This window comes from Vitis vinifera, chromosome 17 (assembly GCF_030704535.1).
Source record: "Vitis vinifera cultivar Pinot Noir 40024 chromosome 17, ASM3070453v1".
Classification (NCBI taxonomy): Eukaryota; Viridiplantae; Streptophyta; class Magnoliopsida; order Vitales; family Vitaceae; genus Vitis; species Vitis vinifera.
Genome location: NC_081821.1, coordinates 6128194 through 6149631, shown reverse-complemented (window position 1 = coordinate 6149631; position 21438 = coordinate 6128194). Strand labels below are relative to the sequence as shown.

The 21438-nt window shown below is 34.6% G+C and overlaps 1 protein-coding gene across 2 annotated transcripts; it reads right to left on the bottom strand.

Annotated features, from left to right (window-relative positions):
• Nucleotides 1-35: 35 nt before the first annotated feature.
• On the bottom strand, nt 36-15935 carry LOC100255231 (nuclear transport factor 2). Of its 2 annotated transcripts, none has more exons than XM_010665144.3 (9): nt 15604-15935; nt 13498-13683; nt 10769-11072; nt 10442-10683; nt 10179-10356; nt 9816-9931; nt 9636-9701; nt 650-713; nt 36-541 (listed from the first exon to the last, which is right to left on the bottom strand). In XM_010665144.3, the coding sequence occupies exons 2-9, from the start codon at nt 13681-13683 to the stop codon at nt 291-293; spliced, it is 1407 nt and encodes a 468-aa protein (XP_010663446.1). In that variant the 5' UTR covers nt 15604-15935; the 3' UTR covers nt 36-290. The 2 variants fall into 2 exon arrangements, with proteins under 2 accessions (XP_010663446.1, XP_010663448.1); XM_010665146.3 differs by having other exon boundaries at nt 9636-9698; nt 15604-15902.
• Nucleotides 15936-21438: the final 5503 nt, after the last annotated feature.

Here is a 21438-nt window from a genome sequence, read left to right as displayed (position 1 = left end):
CTTTTGGGAGAATAATAAGGCAGGTTCAACCATTGTTGCCAGTAAGAGAATTCCCATATTAGAAAACAACAGCAAGTACAGAAGAATCCATAAATCCGGGGAAACAACTGTCATATCATGTAAGCTTATATAGAAAATCCACAAGAATAAAAATTATTCTCACAAATAATTCCAATTACAAAAATCAAAAACCTGAATTGCTTTCTAGTGCCCAGAAATAATGACACAAACAACCTCTCATTTTTAGTGTCAAAAAATCTCAACTGTTGACGAGTTTCACTTGCTAAGCTTCAAGAAGAAGCTGAGTTCCACGCCATCCCACCTTGGCGCCCAGTCTTCCCACTTCCATTCTGATTAACCCGCTGATAAGCCTCTCCATTGCGTCCAGTTGGACCCCTTGCACGTCCTGAATACTCACCCTGATTTCTGGACTCATTCCGCCCATAGCCCCGGCCACCACCAAAGTTTCCACGGCCCCTGAAGTTGTCATTCCGGAACCCACCCCTTCCTGGAGGGTATCTGCCTCTACCACTAGCGCCAACTGCAAAAAACCAGCAGTTTAGTCAGTCTTTTTATCCTTAACTTCAAAGGTTTCATCATAAAACTTCAGATCTCTTTGAACTGGAATAATAAAATAAACTCCACTTACCACGAGTGGTAGTTCTTTTTTCCTCGACGACAGCTTGACGATCCCCAATTGTGATAGGTGATGCCTGAGATTTTTTAAACAGGCTTTCTTTTAGATGCCCTGATAAGCTAATAATTTAAATTGAAGGCAGCAGTAATTAGCAGCAACATGAAACCTGAACCAAGGTAAAAAGTCCACTAGATGGGAAGAATCAAGTGAAAAATAGACAAATAAAAGCAAGGTGATACAAGCACAGGATAGCATCCATAGATGTACACCAAGCAAAGTAGCCTATTCATCATGCTGATGACTTCTTGTGGACACACAAGTCCACCAACAAAAGATCTACCAAACACCAAGATTCATAAAAGCCAAAGCAGAAATAATTCATAAAGAGTGAAATTCTTCAAGAGTATCAAACCAGAATCTTGAGCCAACAACTAAATGTAGCAATAAAATATATAATCGTTGTTCTATGTTGGTTTTTTTGTTTGACCACTCTAACCACCAGGTAAACTAAAAATGCTCAAACTCATCTTCCAAATTCCACGGACCATATGGTCTTTTTCTATTTCATTAGATATTGATATAAATGGAGACAACCAAAGGAAATTTTTTTGCTAAAGCAACAGATGTTGCATCGTGTCAGCAAGTGAATTGCAAAAAGATTCACCTGAATTAATTTTCCTTAGCAGTAACATAGATCATTGTCATAATACAAGGAAAGAATTGCCAACAAGACAGAAGGGTTCTTAAATGTTGAATATTTGGGATGCCTCAATGTCCCACAATATAAGGCCCTAAGGTGCTAAGACTAGTTTTTATTTCTTTACAAATTTAGCATTTATTTTATTGCAGTTTCAAATCAGTCCAAGCCATTTAAATATTCTTTAGGCAATTTCCTCCTCTTCTTCTTTTTTTTTTTAAATTGATTCATCCAGCCCCTCTTGTCCGATAGAAAACTGAATCAACTAATAAGGGAGGTGTTAGTAAGAACATGGTATTCTAGATTTCAAAATGAAAAAGGAAGCGGATGGAAGTGAATGGGTCTAGGAAGACTGAATGCATATGAATCAGCCTAAAGAACTTGAGTTTTAGGTGAACTTATTAACTGTTTATCGATGCCTTCATTTTCAGAAAGTGAATCAATTGACAAGGTACAGATGCTTTTCCAGGAGTCGGGAAATACCAGTAGTACATATTTGAAATGAAGTAATGTGGAAATGGGATGAGTTTCTGAGGGGTCAGATTTTGGGCAAATGGCTCAGCTTCGAGCTGAATAGTTTCTGAAACAGTTGGCCAAACCATTTATATTATTTTGAAATATACTAAAATTCTCCAAATTTAGCTAATGAACACTAGCCATGTAGATACCCAAAAAATTGCAGTATAATTAAATTGAACACAGAATTGGAGAGAATGTTTTCTGAATGAGAATAGTCTACAGAAGAGATAAGCATGCATATAGGAAAATCGGCCTATAAAATAAGAATTATTATCATGAATGAGAATAGGCATCAGAGTAGTGGGAGATAATTTCGAATTTTCCTTCTTATCTGTTACACTAAATCTTTCCACACTCCCCCTCAAGCTGGCTCAAAAATATCTTGAATTCCCAGTTTGTTTGTAAGATTATCAAACTGTCTTTTTTTGTAGTCCCTTGGTGAGAACACCCACCAATTATTCTTCAGTTGAGAGGTAAGGCATGCAGGTCAATCCTCTCTCCAGGTTTTCTTTAGTAAAATGACAATCAACCTCCACATGATTAGTCCTACCATGTTGGACTAGGTTATGAGCTATATTAATAAATGCTTTACTGTCACAATAAAGCTTCATAGGCGTTGAACTGGGAATTTTTAGGCCTTTAACTAGCTTTTTCAGCCATAACAATTCACAATCCCCATCAGCATCAGCTCTAAATCCCACTTTCGCACTACTCCTAGCAACCACTATTTGCTTTTGACTCCTCCAAGTTACCAAGCTGCCTCCAATGAAGGTGCAGTACCTCAAAGTAGATCTTCTATCAATTATGCTACCAGCCAAGTCAACCTTGGCATAAGCTTCAATGTGAAAATGGCCATGATTCCCATTATAAACCTCTCCCATGTTTTCCTTTTAGATATTTGAGAATCCGTAAGACTGCCTCAAAGTATTCTTCTTCTGATGAGTGCATAAATTGGCTCACTATATCTCACTGCAAAAGCTATAGGTGTTTTCTTTGTAAACTTGAGGGGGAATTTATTGACCACATTCTCTTTCGTTGCACCAAAACAAGGGTTTTATGGCCGTTGTTGTTCTCCTTATTCAGTATAGTTTAGGTGCTCCCGTCCATGGTAAAAGAAACTTTGTTAAACTAGCATGGTTTTTTTGTAGGAAGGAAAATGAAAGGGAATGGAGAGCCGCTCCTCTTTACATTTTTGGTCTATTGTGCGGGAACAAAATCAAAGAGCATTTGAGAACAAAGAATAGACTAATCAAAAATTGAAATATTCATTCCTTTGTAACCCTTTAGCTTGGGTTAGCATTATATATAACAGAAAGCCCGATACCTTTAATTGATTTTGTAGATAGGTTGGATTCTTGTTGAGAGAGAGTGGTTTTTGTGGCATCTCTTTCAAGGTCTAAGCTTTTAGTGCCTAATGTATGCATCTTGTGTACTTTGTACTTTTTCTTTTGTTATATATATATGGTTGGGTTCTGGTTAAGGGAGGGGTTTGTTGTTGGGGTTTTTTTCTTGTTTATGTGCTTTAAGGCACTTTTTGTATGCGTCCTGCTGCGTACTTTGGAGCGTCCTTATGGCATCTTTTTATTTTTTAGTGCTTTTCATTTTATTTATCAAAAATACACACACATATATCTTATCTTTCTTTGCCCATTCAAAAAAAAAAAGAGATGGTTGAGTATGTGAGAAATGGATAAGCTTTCTATCTAGTTCTCATTTCACCACCTTTTCTGCACTTATTGCCTATAGCTTCAAACTTGGTTCCATTGCGGTCTCTATTAGCTTGCAGCAAAGTAATCTAGTCTCCTTGTTCACTTGAGTGAAACATATCCCCATCCCTGGATCTTACAAACTCCGTGCTAAGAAAGTATTTCAATACCCTAAGGTCTTTGAGTATGAACTCTCTAGCAAGAAAAGCCTTTAGTTTCTCCAATTCATTCATATCATCTTCAATTAGGATAATGTCATCCATGTACACAATGAGAATGACCATCCTTCTATCATTTGAGTGTTTATAGAACATCGTGTGATGAGCCTAACTTTGAAGAATCCCATGAACCTTAACAGCCTTAGTAAACTGATCAAACTATGCTTTAGGTAACTATTGAAAACTATAAAGTGATCGTTTTAGTCCACATACTTTCTTAACTTCAAAAACACTTTCAAATCCAAGTGGCAAATCCCATGGTTTTAAAAACCAGACCGAACCGGCCAGTCTGACCAGTTCAACTGTCGGCCAATCACCGTGCTGGTTCGGTTCAGTGCTTTGAACTGTTTCAGCTTCGGACCAGCCTTGAACCGCCGGAACCAACGGTCGGATCAGCGAACCAGTTGAACTAAACAATTCTCCTTGAACCGAATGGGTTAAAATCTTCTTTTTTTTTAAAACCATCAAAATGACGTCGTTTTGAAGCATCTGGCATTAAAACGACGTTGTTTAGGTTCAGTCCTCCCTCCCCAGTAGAATCTCCTCTCTGCTGCTGCTGCCCCTTACTGTTGCTGCTCTCCATCCAGCCTCCAGTTGCACCACCACCGGAGCTGATGGCTTGCCCCCCCAGCAGCCCTAATCTCCTCTCCTGCCACCGCTGCCCTCTACTGTTGCTACTCTCCATCCAACCTCCACGCCCTAATCTTCTTTTTTTTTAAAACCATCAAAATGACGTCGTTTTGAAGCATCTGGCTTCAAAACGACGTTGTTTAGGTTCAGTCCTCCCTCCCCAGTAGAATCTCCTCTCTGCTGCTGCTGCTGCCCCTTACTGTTGCTGCTCTCCATCCAGCCTCCAGTTGCACCACCACCGGAGCTGATGGCTTGCCCCCCCAGCAGTCCTAATCTCCTCTCCTGCCACCGCTGCCCTCTACTGTTGCTACTCTCCATCCAACCTCCACGCTCCAGCCTCCAGTTGCAGCACCACCGAAGCTGACATCGCCGGCTGACTCCGCAGATAGCTTTCCAGTCTCCCACAATGCATTGTTGCAATTTTCACAATTCCAATTGAATATTAAATTTTTAATATTTATTATTTAATATTAAATTTTTGTTTTTAATATTTAATATTTTATTGCATATTGGATATGAGTATTCATTATTTATTTAATCAATCAATTGAAACATTTGGGTAGAATTTATTATTTTTATTTTTTAAAATTTTAATAATATATAAAATATATATTTATGACGTCATCGTTTTGACCGCGGGTTTGACTAATGAACCAATGAACTGGTAACTTTTCCAATTCAATTATCGGTCCGGTGTTGAAAACATTGGCAAATCCGTAAATACTTCTTCCAACACATCATTCAAGAATACATTCTTCATATCTAATTGTTGCAACGACCAATTCAAATTTGCAGCTAGTGATATGCTATTCATCTCTGTCATTAGGGCAAAGGTCTCTTTGTAATCTATTCTATATGTTTGTGTAAAGCCTTTAGCAATGAGTCTTGCCTTGTAACTCTCAAGATTCCCATGTTTCTTGTACTTGACCAAACACCCATTTACACCCGATTGTCTTCTTCTCCTTCGGCAATTTAATCTATATTTTTTAAGAGCTCACAGCTCTTCTAAAACTGTTGCCTTCCACTCAACATGGTTCAAGGCATCCTAGGAATAGCAACACTAGATGGGTTAGTGGTAAAAGATCTAAAAATGGGAGAAAACTTATGGCACACCTACTTTGCAATGGGATGTATAATACCACAAGTAATAAAACTACTCTTCACAACTTGTGCTTGTCTACTCTCCAAGACACTATCAAAATAATAAAGTCCATCAGCCTCTCTAGCACTGCCAATCATCCTCCCTAAATGTAGTTCCTAAAATTCACAATGAGAATTAAGAATTTAGCAATGCAAATATAGTCCTTTGTGATTTTGCTAACAGATAAAAGGTTACATGAGAGATTAGGCACATGAAGAACTGATTTTAAGTTAGATTCTCTGAGATGACTATAAAACCTTTTCCTGCAACAGGTGACAAACTTCCATCAGCAACTACTATTTTTAAATTGCCCACATAAGGAGTATATGACAAGAATAATTGTGATAGGCTAGTCATATGGTCGGACACACCCGAATCAATGATCCAAGGTGTTGAATTCAACAAGACAGTGAGAGCACCTAAAGATTTAGGTTTTTTGCAAAGAAACAGGATGGGATCATGTTCAGAGACGGCAAAGTTTGATTCAGCAGTTCATCGAGATGCTCCAATTTTTCTTTACTAAAAGGGATCACCTCAGATCCTGAAATCTGCGTTCCTATCACAGCCTGCATTCCTCACCCAGTTTTGTCTCCAAATTTGCCTCCTTTTAAAATTTGGTGGAAGCAATTTCCAACAGGTCTCTTATGGGTAGAGGCTTGTTGCAGAAATCACACCAGACTTTCCCTTTGTCCTCCAGCTTCTGCTGGGTTTTTCGGTTAGTTGCAACTGCTGGGTTTTGTCTCCAAATTCTTTCGGTTAGTTCCCTTTGTCCTCATCTTCAAAAACTCCAGACATTGCGAATACAGTCAATTATTTCGCCAAAAAAAATAACAAGAAAATAAAAAATGACAATGGAGAGTAGAAGAATAATCTTCTACAATTCTGGTAGAAACATCCTAAACAAACAAATACTGATTTTAATGGAGAATCAGCAAGAAAGCAATTTATCTTCCTAGTAAGGGCGGCTTTGTTACCATGAATGCAGAATTGGAGAGAATATTTTCAGAATTTTCATTCATGATAATAATAATAAAAATATACAATCATATAGACACAAAATATTGTCTATAGAAAAGATACTTATGTACATGGGAAAATCAACCTACAAAACAGAAATTAACTATATTTAAAAATAGACATCAGATTGGTAGGAGATAATTATGAATTTCCTCCTAATCTGTTACACTAAATTCTCCTAAATCTTTTTTTTTTTTTTTTGATAGGTAAATAAGCAAGATATAAATTGTAGATTGTGAAGGGGGCCCTCCGACAGAATTGTGGCACCTAAATCAATTTTTTTGAATAGAAGGCCTGTCAAAGTTTCACTGTGTTGCCCTTGTTGAGTACTGAAATTTAGGAACAATAGAAGTGCCTTGTGAAGAACCTTTTCCTAGTTGTGGCAGCAAAAAGTACTATAGAAAAACACAAAAAAATAAAATAAAATAAAAAGATATGTGTGATGCATGATTAAGACTACCTTAAAACTCAGGTTGGATGCCTAAAAATCCATTGTCTACTCACAGGCTAAGATTGCCTAAAATAATTGACAAATTTTCCACAAAGATTTTGATTGGTTAGCAATTACTTGGTAAACAGCAAGGGATATGGAAGAGGCCTGGTTTATAAGGCAAGATTACGGGAAAAACATACTCATGCTAGAGGCCTCTTTATACATTTTGACCTTCTATTGGAAGACAAAAAGCCTAGGTTTAAAATGTTTACAACTATGCAAAAAAGGCACATAGACACATTTCTTGTGCCGGTGTACAATAGTTACTATGAGAAGGTATACCCTTGCTGACAAACACTGCCTACTTGCTAGTTCATGACCTACTTCCCTAGCAACCACATTTATCAAAGCCTTATTAGACACATTATTTTTATTCTTCTATTTTTGATAGGTATCGAGGTTCCTTTAATTGAAGAGGGCTCTTAATACTCTCAATCACAAGATCACATTAGCATAATTTAATTGAAATCTGCAGTCCATAACAACTTCAATGGCATAACAGCCTTTCTTCCTCTATTCCCTTAAACCTTGTACCAGTTATAAGTCTAAACTTCTATCCGTCCCCATATTTTCAAGATATTATTGCTGTGGTCATATGCTACAATATTGTGTTCATATTACCTATCTTAAAAGGACGTAATATATTGACGTTGGACCAACTTAAAAGGTGAGGATAGCGAATCTTGAATAGATGCAATTTGTGTAAAGGAGAAGAAGAAATGTTTGATCATATCCCCCTTCACTAATCAAAAGCAGTCATGCTGTGGCAGCTCGTTTCTTCTCTTTTTGGGATTGAACGGGTGATGCATTCCATAGTAAGAGATGCCCTTTTAAGTTGGCATGGATATTTTGTCAGAAAAAAGAGGAAAAAAACATGGAAGGCTACTCCCTTGTGCTTATTTTGGACCAATTGGAAAGAAAAAAATAGGAGAGCTTTTGAAAATCTCGAAAAAGGGGACTAAGCTATCAACCAATCCTTCATGAATATTATTTGGCGATGTGTTAGAATATACATAGGTGATAGCTTTCTATGTACGTTAGACTACATTGAGTGGTTGAGCTCTAAGTGAGGTAGGTAAGTTGTTTTTTGTTTACCCCCTTCGCTTTGGTTCTCCTTTTTGTTTACCCCATTTAAGGTTAAGTCATTTGCTTGGTTAGCGGCACCTAAGAAGGTAAACGTCAATGATATGCTACAACTGAGAAGATCCTACAATGCCCTCAATCCTAATGTTTGTTTGTTGTGTATGGAGAGTGGTGAAATGATAGATCCTATCTTCTTACATTGTCCATTGAGTTTGGGGCTTTGGCATAGACTATGCAACTTGGTTCATATGGATTAGGTTCCTCTTAGGAGTATATGTGATATTATGATTATTTCATATAAAGGATTGGGAAGTACCAATAGAGGCAAGGTATTGTGGCAGTTTGCTTGTCTTGCTTTGATGTGAGTTGTGTGGCAAGAAAGAAATGATAGGATTTTTTAGGACAAGGTCGGAACTTTGAAGGGTCTTTGGGACATAATTAAATTCTTAGCCTCCTTCTGGGCCTCTTGCACCACAGGGTGTCCCCTTAATTTGATCTAACTTGATTAGATGTTAGTGTGCAGCTCCAAGGGTGTGGCCTACCAAGGACAGATTATTTTTGTATATTCCCACATGGGACATAGTTTGTGGAACCTCATAGTTATATAGATTCTTGAACTTGGAGGTTTTTGCTTTCTTTTTGTGTACTTTTTGGAGGATCTCTTATCATTCTTACTTATTTTTACTTACCTTAATATGTTATAGTGTTGTTTCCCATCAAAAAAAAAACATTTGCATGTAACGTTTATACTTTTGTACATCCTTTTGTTAGACACTAATAATATATTTTATCTATGTCTATCAAATAAAAACCTATCTTATTGTTTTCAATGTAAAACACTACTTTCTAGAAAATAGAGGAGGCCTTACACATATATCTGGCCACCTCCAGTGCAGCAGGCATGGAACTAAAAAGGGGATATGCAAGCAGAAAAGGCACACCAAGTCAATATTAAGGTGTTGTGCAGATAAAAAATAATAATAATAACCCATATGAGCACTGTTCCATAACCATATTCCACATTTTGCAGCTCCAAATATCTACGATGTGCTGAGTTACCAGTATTCTAGAATCTAGCTTACTGACAAAGCAAGGGGAAGCACACCACATTAGTTTTGACATCAGGAACTAAGACATGCATAAGCAGGACTAGCCAATTACACATGCACAAACTATTTCTTAAGGAAAAAAGTTCACAATGAACAAATTGCTCCAATAAACTTCATCACCAAGCAAGAAAAGGGATAATAGAGTTACAGAAGCCCCACTTTTCAAGAAATTCCAGCTACAAGGGCTTTAAGTAAAAAATAAAAACTACATTTAGCTGGACGCAAGTTAACTGAAAGGATCTCATCTATTCAGCAAAGCATGTAATAAATAGTCAACTAAGTTCGATCATTGAATCAGATAACAAAAGTAGGAGTTGATGATGATTGTGAAAAAAATCACCACAGCTTATAACAAGTGGAAGGCAACCAAGTGTAGAAGCAGTACCTCAAGTGCACTCTGCATCGAACTCAAAGATTCAAACTCAACAAAGCCGAAACAGAATCCCTGCTGCTAGACACAGGAAAGTAACATGAAATCCACAAATATTATGTTAAAAAAAGGTTCAATTTGATGTCAAGAAATGTTGAATAAGAATAGCAACCAAAAATAATATTTGAAATGTACCTTATTACTTCTGACTTGGATGCCATCTTGCTTAATAGGGCCAAATTTTTTGAACTCCTCTTCCAATTGTGGAACTGTTGCACTTAAAGGCAAATGCCGTACATATATGGAGAAACCTTCAATTGCAAAGAGTACAACGTGATATTTTGAAATTAGAGAAATACAGGATGCAAATGTATAGATATGGGATCAAGATAACACAACATCCAGTACACAGCATTCACATTGAAATTTGTTGTCCTTGTATAATTATTTCACAGAACAGGGAAGGATGACAAAAGCAAGTGCATGTGGCTCACCAAGAGGAAGGTGTTTTGGAAGTCAAGGCAGAAATCCATTAACTTTGAGCAAAAAAATACACACCTTCTTCATTAATATTGCTACTTTCAGGAGCACTGTCACTAGTAGGAGTCCATGCCTCTGGTGCCGGAGCAGATTTTGCAGAACCAGCCAACTGTTGATCAATGTTTGCAGGTGCTGCCCTTACTGTACTGGTAGCAAAGACTGGAGTGGATGTTGCACTGCCTTTCATTACCTTCACCTGTATTAATTTAGTATACAAAATAAATTTGAATAAAAAGGTGAATACCAAAATTGAGAAAGGAAAAGAATGACTAAGAACCCACAATTGATGCATAAGATTTCTTTGGAGCATCCTCTTGTGCTGCAGGAGCTGAATCGACTACTGTAGAAATTTCATTCTCACTTGAAATAGATGGGGGTTCAACAACAGCCTCTTCTTCAATAACCGATCCTTCTTCATTATCTGATGGGTCACAAACTTCAGCAACATTATTCAGATCCTCCTCCTCCTCAAAGGATGGTGTTGCAGGGTCTACCACAAGATGATCAGGAACATGATTGGCCTCTGGAGACAAAATAAAAGCAATTCTAAAAATCAAGTCTGAAATGAATCTCAATCATAGTACCAAAGGAAGAAAAATCACACAAACCTGGATCTGGAGTCAAGGCAGCTGTTGGAGCAGTTTCATTGATACCATCAACTGGTGCAAAATTTTCCTGCAATGATTTCTTTTCCTCGATATACGTAAAAATATCATTTAAGACAAAGTAGCCATTGTCCTGTGGAGCTAGAAAGAATGATTGACCAAATTTCCTTTTCACGTTATCTTTCAGAGTTACACTTCCAGTCACTAGAACAGTCACCCCTTCCTTGTAAGAGTCTTGAGCATCTGCAGTCTCTATCTCCATCTTATATTCGCCATAATGGAATGACATGATCTTGTCATTGATTGCCTGCTACAATATGAAGAACAATGAAATTTTGTTCCTCCGCCTATATTAGGACTTTAAATTCGAAGTTACAAAGATTAACAGGAAAAGGTACATAGTTCAAAGGTCTGCAAAACAAGCACTAGAGACAAATCACAGGGCAATCTAATCATTGGACTCCACCAAGATGGACCATGACAAGTAGGTTATTCACTATTGTTAAACTACATTAAAATTCAAACTTATCATCATTAACAGTAAAGGTAATCTATGTTTAATGTTTATAGAGAACATTAATAAATTGTTACTGCAGAAGGACTTTTACGAAATTGGCTTTCTTCACAGATTCTAGCAAGTCTTCTTTTAGTTTATTAAACAATGTTTGACTACTTTATATTAAACCTATAAAACAAAAACTACAATCAACAATATAAAATATTTAATGATTAAAAAAGCAATATAATATATAATTTAAACAGGAGGTTGAACTGTAAAAGAAAACCCTACTTCACTATAAACAACCATCCAATTCAACTACTGATTCATAAAATAAAAACAGGGAATAATTTACAGAAAGGGGAAACAGGAAAAATCAGAAACCTAAACACGCAGATGACATTACAACATAATAAAAGTTAAAGTAAGAGACAGTATCAAACAAAAAAAAAAAGAAAAAAAAATGTTATACCATGTGTCATCATTTACCCATGAAAAATGATCATTGACACCATCAATCATATCCTTTCACTTTTCAAGGATTTTGAAAACAAGGAATGGTTTTTTTTTTTTTAATCTTTGCAATAATTTTTTGTAAAAAACATTTTTACAATGGAACTATAAACATAAGACTTGGATCCTGATGAAGATTGAAACTCTCCAGTAGGACTGCAGCATGACTTCTTTTTTGTTTTTTTGATAGACAACTGCGGCATGACTTCTAATAATTTATAGATATTCATCTATGACTGTGGACCGAAGGATTACAGAAGAAAATAATAAGATATTCATCCATGACTGTGTATCAAATGATCATTGAAGAAAATAATAAGTAGAGACAACAAGCAGTAGTATCTCCAGTGGGAGTGCCACCATGATTTATAATAATAAATAGATATTCATCCATGATTATTTATGGAAGGCTCATAGAAGAAAATAATAAGCAGGGACTGTATAAAAAGAGCTGCTTAGTAAAAATGGTTGCAGCATCACAAGCGGTCAAAAAGGTTTGGGACGTCTTTAAAAACTCAGTTGAGTCAATAAGCATCCAACATACCAGTCATATAGGAAAATTTTTCCTATGTGTAAGAGTTGGATAACAAATAAAAAATAACAATGATCTTGAAATTCAATGAGATGCTAATAATCAGTTTCAGTGGTTTACGGTAACTAGTTTTGTTCATCTCATGCCATCTTATGCTGATAAGATGTCAAATACAGCCAAATTAAAAATTAAAAAAAAAAAGGGAAAAGCAAGAAAAAAAAATGCTAAAGTTTTTAAACATAGTAATCAAGGTCAACAAAATTCATTGTATTCATGTGAGTGTTTGTGCATTAACAAAACCGCGGAATTCTCACTTCTTTCACTGTGTCTCACTTCTTGGAGGTAGACATGTGTCTTACATTCAAGCTTTTCACAGTCATCTCATTAACCAAAAGAAAATCATGGTCTATAGAATAATCATGTGGTCTATCACCTCTAGCGAATAAGCCACTGGTTGTATGGGCAACCAGTTAAAATCACAAATATGAAGCCCTTATCAAGATCGACTTCTGAGAAACTAAAAACTCTTTTTTAAGAGCAATAAGAACTTTATCTGTTTGGCTAATTTTGTTCAAAAAGTTTATGGCTTAAAAAAGTTTTTAATAAGGAAGTCAGGAATATATTGTTTCTTGTAAAAGCTTTAGTTTGATTCATGTGAGAAATCCTTTCATGTTTCACAAAACTTTCACACTGCCAATATTGACCTTTAAAAATCGTGACTAGCTTCAGCTTCCAGCTAAAGCCAAAAACAGGAAGCAGTCCCAAACAGGCTCAAAATAATCTTGTTTAGCCTTACAGTGAAATGATTGGCAGAGATCCAACAGTGGGTACTTGCAGAAGTTTCTCAGGCATCCAATAAATAGGCTCCCTCTACTGGGTGGCGTAGATTGATGCAAAAGTTTTCATTTCGGAGGTATGGTACAAAAGATAAAGGTTGCCAACTGTCTAAGACTAGCCAAATAGAATTTGGGTAGAGCCTATGGCTATGTCTGGCCTTTCTATTGTTTGCCTGTTCCTCTGCTTTTTAGCACTATTTGAATGCCCTATTGTACTTGGGTTGCATCCTGTTTGCAAGGTGCCTACTGCCTACTAATGTATCTATGTTTTGCCTATCAAATAAGAAACAGATTACCCAAAGGAACCATGATGCAGTTTATGTAAAACAATGTTAAATCCTACTGCACTTGCCTGCAAAGTTGTTACTGTGGTCATACTACCACTCGAATCTGGCCTGCTTAGCACACTTGAATCCTGATAAAATTTATACAGCAATTCCGGGTTTTGGTGAAGAATGGGATAATACTGATCCACAAAGGCATTCCCAACAAATGCAGCAGAGTGAAGAGGGGCAGGAGTCGCTTCCTGCATTGCCATCTAGACATAATATTCAACATCAACACACGCTTAATAAAAGTGATTATATAGAGAGAATTTACACTTACAGGAAAGAAAAAAGGCAACAATGATGAACAGGACAAATAAAAGTAAGTAGAAAACTAGGCTCCAGGGATGCAACTAAGAGAATATGCCAAAAGAAATTCAACCCACCCAGTGCAGCCAATCAACCCCCCCCCCCCCCCAACCAACTTTTTCTCCCAAAACAACAACCTCAACTACAACAATGCTTTATTCCCAACCCCACAATCACTTTCCTTCAGCTAAATAAATCCTTAATTGTCATTTGGACTAGTTATGACCACAATCTCCGTCCCTTGGAAGCCATATCAAGTTTCAACGCCTCAATTCATGTCATGCATGCTTTCATATGTCCTCTCATTGCCTCCAATTTGAATCAATTCTCTCCATCTTATATTACTAGATGATGATCATAACTTCTCAAAAATGTATTCATCTCTTATTCTATTTCTACCTTTTCTTCTATTGCCACTCATCCATCTTACCATCCTCATTTCATCTATTATACTCATTCAATAACATGCTATTATCTTCACTGACCAACATTTAGTACCACAAAGCATAACTGGCCTTCTAAATGTCTTATCAAAGCAGAAAATCTGAACAAGTACAATTTATTGAATATGAGAAATTAAAGAATGATGAAAAATATCCAGATGCAGCAATCATTATGTAGGAGATCAACCAGAAAAGATAAAAGAAAATAAGAACCCTAATAGTAGAAAATAAAAAATATATATACTCAAAAAATTAGATTCTAAAACTTTGATCAGCTCTTCTTTTGAAGTGTCCACAACATTGCTCTCAATATTACAGTAGCAATTTGAGGATGGTGTAGATGTTAAGGTTAAGAAGCATCTAAGTGTGTGTGTGTGCGCGCACATGCATACACATGCAGTCCACAGTGTGTATGCTATATGAAAAAATTATGCATTGGTACATGTAGCAATGCAGAAGAACTTTTAAAAGGGAAATCTGGACCCTCTCACATGCCTCTTTAGAGTGCGTTTGGCAATGTTTCTACTCGTGGTGTTTTTAGTGAAAGTGTTTTTAGAAGAATCACTTATCAAGTGATTCTTCAAAAAACACTACAAGTGATTATTTTTAAAATTGTTTCCTAAATTTTGCTAAAGACCCTTTTTTTTTTATCAAAAACACTTTTTAGGCTAAAAGTGTTTTTCAAAAACACTGCCAAACGACTCTTAGTTAGTTCCAAAATAGATTTTCTCATCGCTTTTTAAGCTTTCTGTACAAATTTATCTGTGAGAGCATCATTTTCCTTCTACAAAACTGAAATGTATTAAACCAAAACATTGCAATCAAACCAGTAACCAAAATTTGAGACCTAGCAGCCACAACCCCAAGAATAAAAGGTACAAGTAAAAGAATAAATAACTAACACATACACTGTTTGGAAGGCTATTAACTCAATTCACAGAGAAAAACACCTCTAGCTACATCAACGTTTTCATTTCAACATCCAGAGGAAAACGCCTTTTTTAAGAAAACCAAACACGCCCTAAACAACTAACCCTGCATCGTATAACAAAAAAACCCTATTCTGAGAACTCTTCTAAATTTCAAAGCTTGTGGGAAAACCACGAAACGCGTTTTCTGGATAAACGAAACAAACGAGCCCAGATACATCGTGCGCTGTACAACAGCTATGCGAAAGCGCTTGCAACTCAAACATGAAAAAAGAAAAGCCCAAATCACAGGAACAAAGAAAAACCCCATAAAACCCTCAAAACAGAAGAACAACCTAAAATCGATGTGGATCAATCATCAAACAACGTTCACGAACCATCGATCACAGATCAAACAAATCGAAATTAAAATAAACCAAGAGAAATTGAAGAAGAGACATAGAAAAGAAACCTGCTGTGGAGTGATTTGAGCGTGATGGAGGCGAGGTGAATGATAGATCTGTAGAGAGAGAGAGAGAGAGAGAGAGGAACAGCGAAGGGATGAAAACCAAAGGACAAAGCAGAGATACTGAAAATTTTGTTACGCTTTTATTCTTTGCCTTCGGCTTGCTTTTCTTGTACTCTTTCTAGCGGTTGGGTTTCTCCCCACTTTGCATTCTCGAATCACTCTTATATAATTAAGGAATTAATTAGGTTAGTTGGCCTCTGGTAGTTCACGGCCTTCCTTTTTCCAAACTTTCTTAAAAAATATTTTTTAAGAATAAAAATTTATTTAGAAACCTAAATCCCAAAAATAATTTTCTTAATTTATTCTCCATTAAGGTAATATACACTCACACATTTATTATCTATATAAAATAAATGTTTTCAAAGTATTTTTAAAAAATTGCCAAACTTTCAAAACAGATTCTCCAAATACTATTTTTAGAAACATCTTTTTGAGTTATAAAATCATTTTGCTTTCTTTTAAAAAACATGAAACTATTTTTAATGGCAATTACTAGAAGGGGCTTTGAGTTTTTTTTTTAAATATATGTATATTTCATATATTTTTATTTTTTGGAAATAAATTTAATTTAAAATAAAAGTGAAAACTTTGTTAAGAAAATAAATTTTGATAATCTTATTTGATTTTGAGTTTTCCATTATAGTTTTTTTAACTTTCTCATATATGTATCCATGTTAAAAAAAAAATTTGAGAGTTTTAAGTTAAGTGCAAAAAATACTTGTGAATTATTATGAGAATTCTCCTTATAGTTATATATAAAAGAAAGAAAATATAGTTGATTTAGAATTAATTTAAAAACCTTATTCTAAAAAAGTAATTTAAAAACTTAAGAATTCTATAAAGATTTTATATTTGAAGTTCAAAAATATTTGAAAGTTTTTTTCTTTTAAAATTATTAATTTAAATTCTTTTCCGAATTTCATAAAAAAATTTGAAAAATTTCATTTTTTTTATTCTCAATTTAAAATTATTTTAAAATTAATAATATTATTTGAAAATATTTTCTTTTTAAATTCCTAATTTATTTTATCATTTTAAAATATTTCTTTTTTAATTCTCAATTTAAAATTATTTAAAAATTAATTTTATTCCTAAATTTCATGAGCCCGTCATTATTCGCAAAAAAAAAAAAATCAACCACACTTACCTATTTTATTTTGAATTGATTTTGCAATAACCTTAAATCATAAGAAACTATGTACAGGCAAGATAGATCAAAATTGGCAAATTAATCTAAATAACGTAATATACTAACAAAATATTATTAAAATTTTATATAATACACACATCAAGATATATGTTATTATAAAAAATGTAATATATATGCATTTTTTGAGTATTCTTTTTTCTCAATTTTTATTATGTTTTTTATTTTATATATTCTAATAAAATATCATAATATTTTATAGATAATATTTAATTTCAAATGTATACGAGATAATTTCTAATTCATATTAATATACCTTTAATGTTTTGAATCTTTACATGTCTTATCATGTGTGACTTTATTCCTTTTTTGTTTTTGATTTTCTATAAAATAGTTTTATATTTTTAAGAAAATTTTGAAAATACCAAATTAATATTTTATGTTTATAATCAAGGTAATAATGTTAATGATTGGTAATTTAATATTGTAACAATCATATGAAAAATAAAACGGTAAAGAGAATCTCTCCATCTATGTTGGTTTAATAGTATAACTGCATATGAGTATAAGTAGTATGAATTTAAGTTAATGGATATTTGGTAAAACTTAATAATTATTATCTAACAACTTAAGTTAACTTTAAGTTAAATTATTATAACTTAAAACTTATAATTTCATTTTTACTTTAAATATTTAAATATTAAGGTTGTTTTGTAAAGTTAATTTAGATTTTATTTCACATCATCAAATTGACACATTTACTATCATTAATTTTAATTAATATTTAGCGTTTAATACACTTTACCCCCTTTATAATTGGTGCTCTTGATAAAAAAATATTAGAGCTTGTATCCATTGACTATTACACAAAATGGGTAGGGATAAAAGCTTATTGATAGATAAAAAGGGACTTACAAAGATTTTTATAGGAAAATAAATGTGCTTATTTGGTTTTTCTCATAGTAATGCCTAATTTAATTGCAAAGAATTTAAAAGTTTTTGCTAGGAATTACAAATAATCAATCTCTATGTCATTTCACGACATCTACAAGGCAATGACTAGGTATATGCCACTAATAAAACCTTATTAAACTATCTTGAGAAAATGTTGGATAATGCAAAAATGAACTATGTAGAAGAATTATCAGTTGTCCTATGGGTATCCAAAAAACCAAACAAGAAGGAACAAACCATGTTGGCACTAACCTATAGGATTAAAGTTATAATATCGAAATCAATATATCAATGCTCAAAGCAAACTTAGCAACCATAGGATTTGAGTTAGACTTGCTTGAAGAATGACAAAAGGTGGATAATCTAAAAGTTGCAGACTATGGGTAGTGAATAACATCATTCTATAATTGGAATGTGTGCAAGAGACAATTCCGATAAATGGAGATCTTGTTAAAAAAAAAGTTTAAAAAAATAATCAAGACTCCATAGAAGGAAAATCAAGACTAAACTAGGAAAGGTCATATGACTTATACCAAATCCGAACAATGCAAATAAGAAAATGGTACATTGTACAAAACATATAGATAGGACAAAAGTACCATGATCTTAACATGCATGCAATTTATGAAAAATACTATTAACATAGCTACAATCATAACAAAAAGTATATATATAGAAAAGGTGTTTAATATAACAAAAGGGTATTTGCTCAAGGGTGTAAAGTTATCAAGCTTGAGCATCTCCCTATAATTCACTAAGACCATAAAGTTGTCCAAGTTAGGCTTTTCCCTAGAATAAGAGGTCATTCCCTTATTCACCTAAGGGTGTAAAGTCATTTAGGATAAGTTTCTCCCTGGAACAACCTTATCAAAAGGCTTTTAGTGGCCACCCCTTCTAAATAATTTGTTTAAGGGGTAAAGTCGTTGAGATCAAACATCTCCTAAGAATGAATGATCTTATCAAACAACCTTAAGAGCATTCGCCCAAGGGTGTGAAGCAATTTAAGCCAAACATATCCTTATAATGACCCCATTAAATGACCTTAAGTGGCTACACCCTCAAGGACATTTGCCTAAGGGTATAAAATTGCTCAAGTGAAGCATGTCCTTAGAATGACCCTATTGAATAGCCCCTAGTGGCCACACCCCTAAAAAATATTTGGTTAAGGGTAGTCAAGTATCTCCCTATTAGACATTACAAAAAGTAAAAGGGGACAAAAAAATCCTTTTAGTAAAAATAAGGAGTCATTGCAAAGAAAAGAAAAAACATTACAAAAGAATTCTTTCATTAAAACTATAAGGGGACACCTAAACACTTTCCCTTGATAACTGACCAAAAAAAACCTATTCTCTATCATCACCCTTATCACCAAACTCATTATTTTCATCTACCTCTTAGTCAAGTTTGACTGAAACCTCTCTAGAGCCTACGAACTTGGTAGATTTGAACATCACCTTCATTTGAGAAGAATATGCCTTAGTTGAATGAGACTTGATGGTTGCCTCTTCCATGTGAGTTTCACCATGTCCGTGGTAAGAGAATCAATGGTGCATGCATGATATTCTAAAGTTTTGGGCATCTCTTCCTTAACATGAATTGCCTTCTTATCCTATTTATAGTAGAGACAAATCTTGTCATCTAGACAGGTCAATTGGGATAATAATCTACTAGTTCGAGCTCAATAGACTTAACTTGGACCAAGAGAGATGATGTATTATCTTATAATCCAAAGACCTATGTTTAGAAGGATTCGTTTCCATTGTGTAATAAGAGAACCAATGTATGAAGAGCTACATTTTTCTTCTTTTTCCTTCAGTACCTAAGACTTTTTAGCTAACTCCATCTTCATCACAAGGAAAAACTCTCTAGCTTTGATATAGGGGCAACAACTTCTTTATTCAAGGATAAATAAAGATGTTTCATTTCCTTCTTACAATAAAATGACCACTCATAGTACTAATTAATATGACCAATGAGATCATAAGCAATCAGAAAAACCTTAAAAAAAATGGATAAAAAGTTAACACAAAACAAAGTAAAAGTAGATGAATATGAGAAAAACACACATACCACTTAAGCAACAAATTCAACAAATAGACAATCCAAAATCTAAATAATCTCAATTGTCACCTAAAAGGCTAAAACTCTCTATGGGAACAAACCGTTCCTTGAGATTTGAATGGTTAAACTATCACCCTGGGCGAGGATAACAATGTGTATTGTAGACCAATGAGGAAAGAGGTTAGAGATTTGACTTTGATTTTTAATACAACTAATTAAGTCATTAGTCACCACTTCTCATCGTCAGAGATCTTTACAATGTCGTGTTATCTAACTCGTGGACAATCTTAAGAGGCCTTAAAAGGTGTAGAGTCATCTCTTCTTCTAAAAGCATATACCCTAGAGAGGAAGTAAATGACTCTCTACTGAGCTTCTGATTAGTTAGGAATAAACAAAATACGATAGAGGCTTGATTGTTGTAGTGGGTCCCCAAGTGGTAAAAATATCCATAATTGAAGGCACCACCTTAGAAATTACTTGAGAAAGCTCATTAGGACAAACTAAAAGAGTTTTAGATAAAAATAGTGATCTATGTATAAGAGGTAAAAGGTTTTGATCCATCCCAACAAAGGGCAACTAAGGAAATCACCTCCTAAAGAGGGATAACATGATCAAATCTTCTCAAGAATGAGGTAGTTTTGGAAAACTTCAACCCATCCTAGATAGGCTTCGGCAATGAAAAAAATGATGGGTTCTCTTTCTTTAACGTATTCTTAGGTTGCGAAAATCCTTCACTCTCAACTACCTTCTTTCATGGAAATGAATGAGAATCCTAAAAGTCTCTAACAAATTTGGAATCAGAATATCCATTTCTTTTAAAAGGAATCCCATATGGAAACAAGTATTGATTAAAGGAGGACATGATAGCTATATAAGTGTAGTAACTTGATGTAGGAGCCCTATGATAACATGTTCCTTGGTATACCGACAAGAGTGTGCATGGTTAGAAATACTTGACTTAAGCATTGAGTAGGAGAAGGGTGCTCTAAAACTAACCGCCCACCATATCCTTTTGAATCGTTCTCAAGTTAAATGGGTGACTTGATAACCCCTTGGTTATGGAAAACCATAAAGGGAGGTCAAAAGTTGACTTTGATAAAGAAAAATAAAAACAATAGTAATAAGGATAAATCCAAAGGCCATTATACCATGTTCATCATTTGTCAAATGTATAGAAAAAATGCTACTCGGCACATTTAGCCTTTTCCAATCTCCTTCAAGTAGAGGAAACCTTTAGTTTTATCACTTTCTCCTATATCAGAGATCCCAAAAATCAAGCTTTGGGACCCATCATAGGGAAAAATATATTGGGTTCCAGTACCATGACACATAACTTGGTAAAAAAAATGATAATCTCGAGAGTGATAAAATAATTCAAGGTTAGGTTTATGACCTACCACCACCATTAAGACACTAACAATTTTATGGTTAAAATAATGAAAAAGGTAATTTTTTTTTTAAAAAAATGTCGTAATAGTGGTGGTAGTAGTAGGTGAAAACATACCTTCAGGTGTTCCACCTACACAAAATGTCTACTTTGGGTGTAAGGGTTGTAATTTTTCCTTACGAAAGAAGCCTATAACCTCAATTGATGGGAATATTATATCAACGAGCCA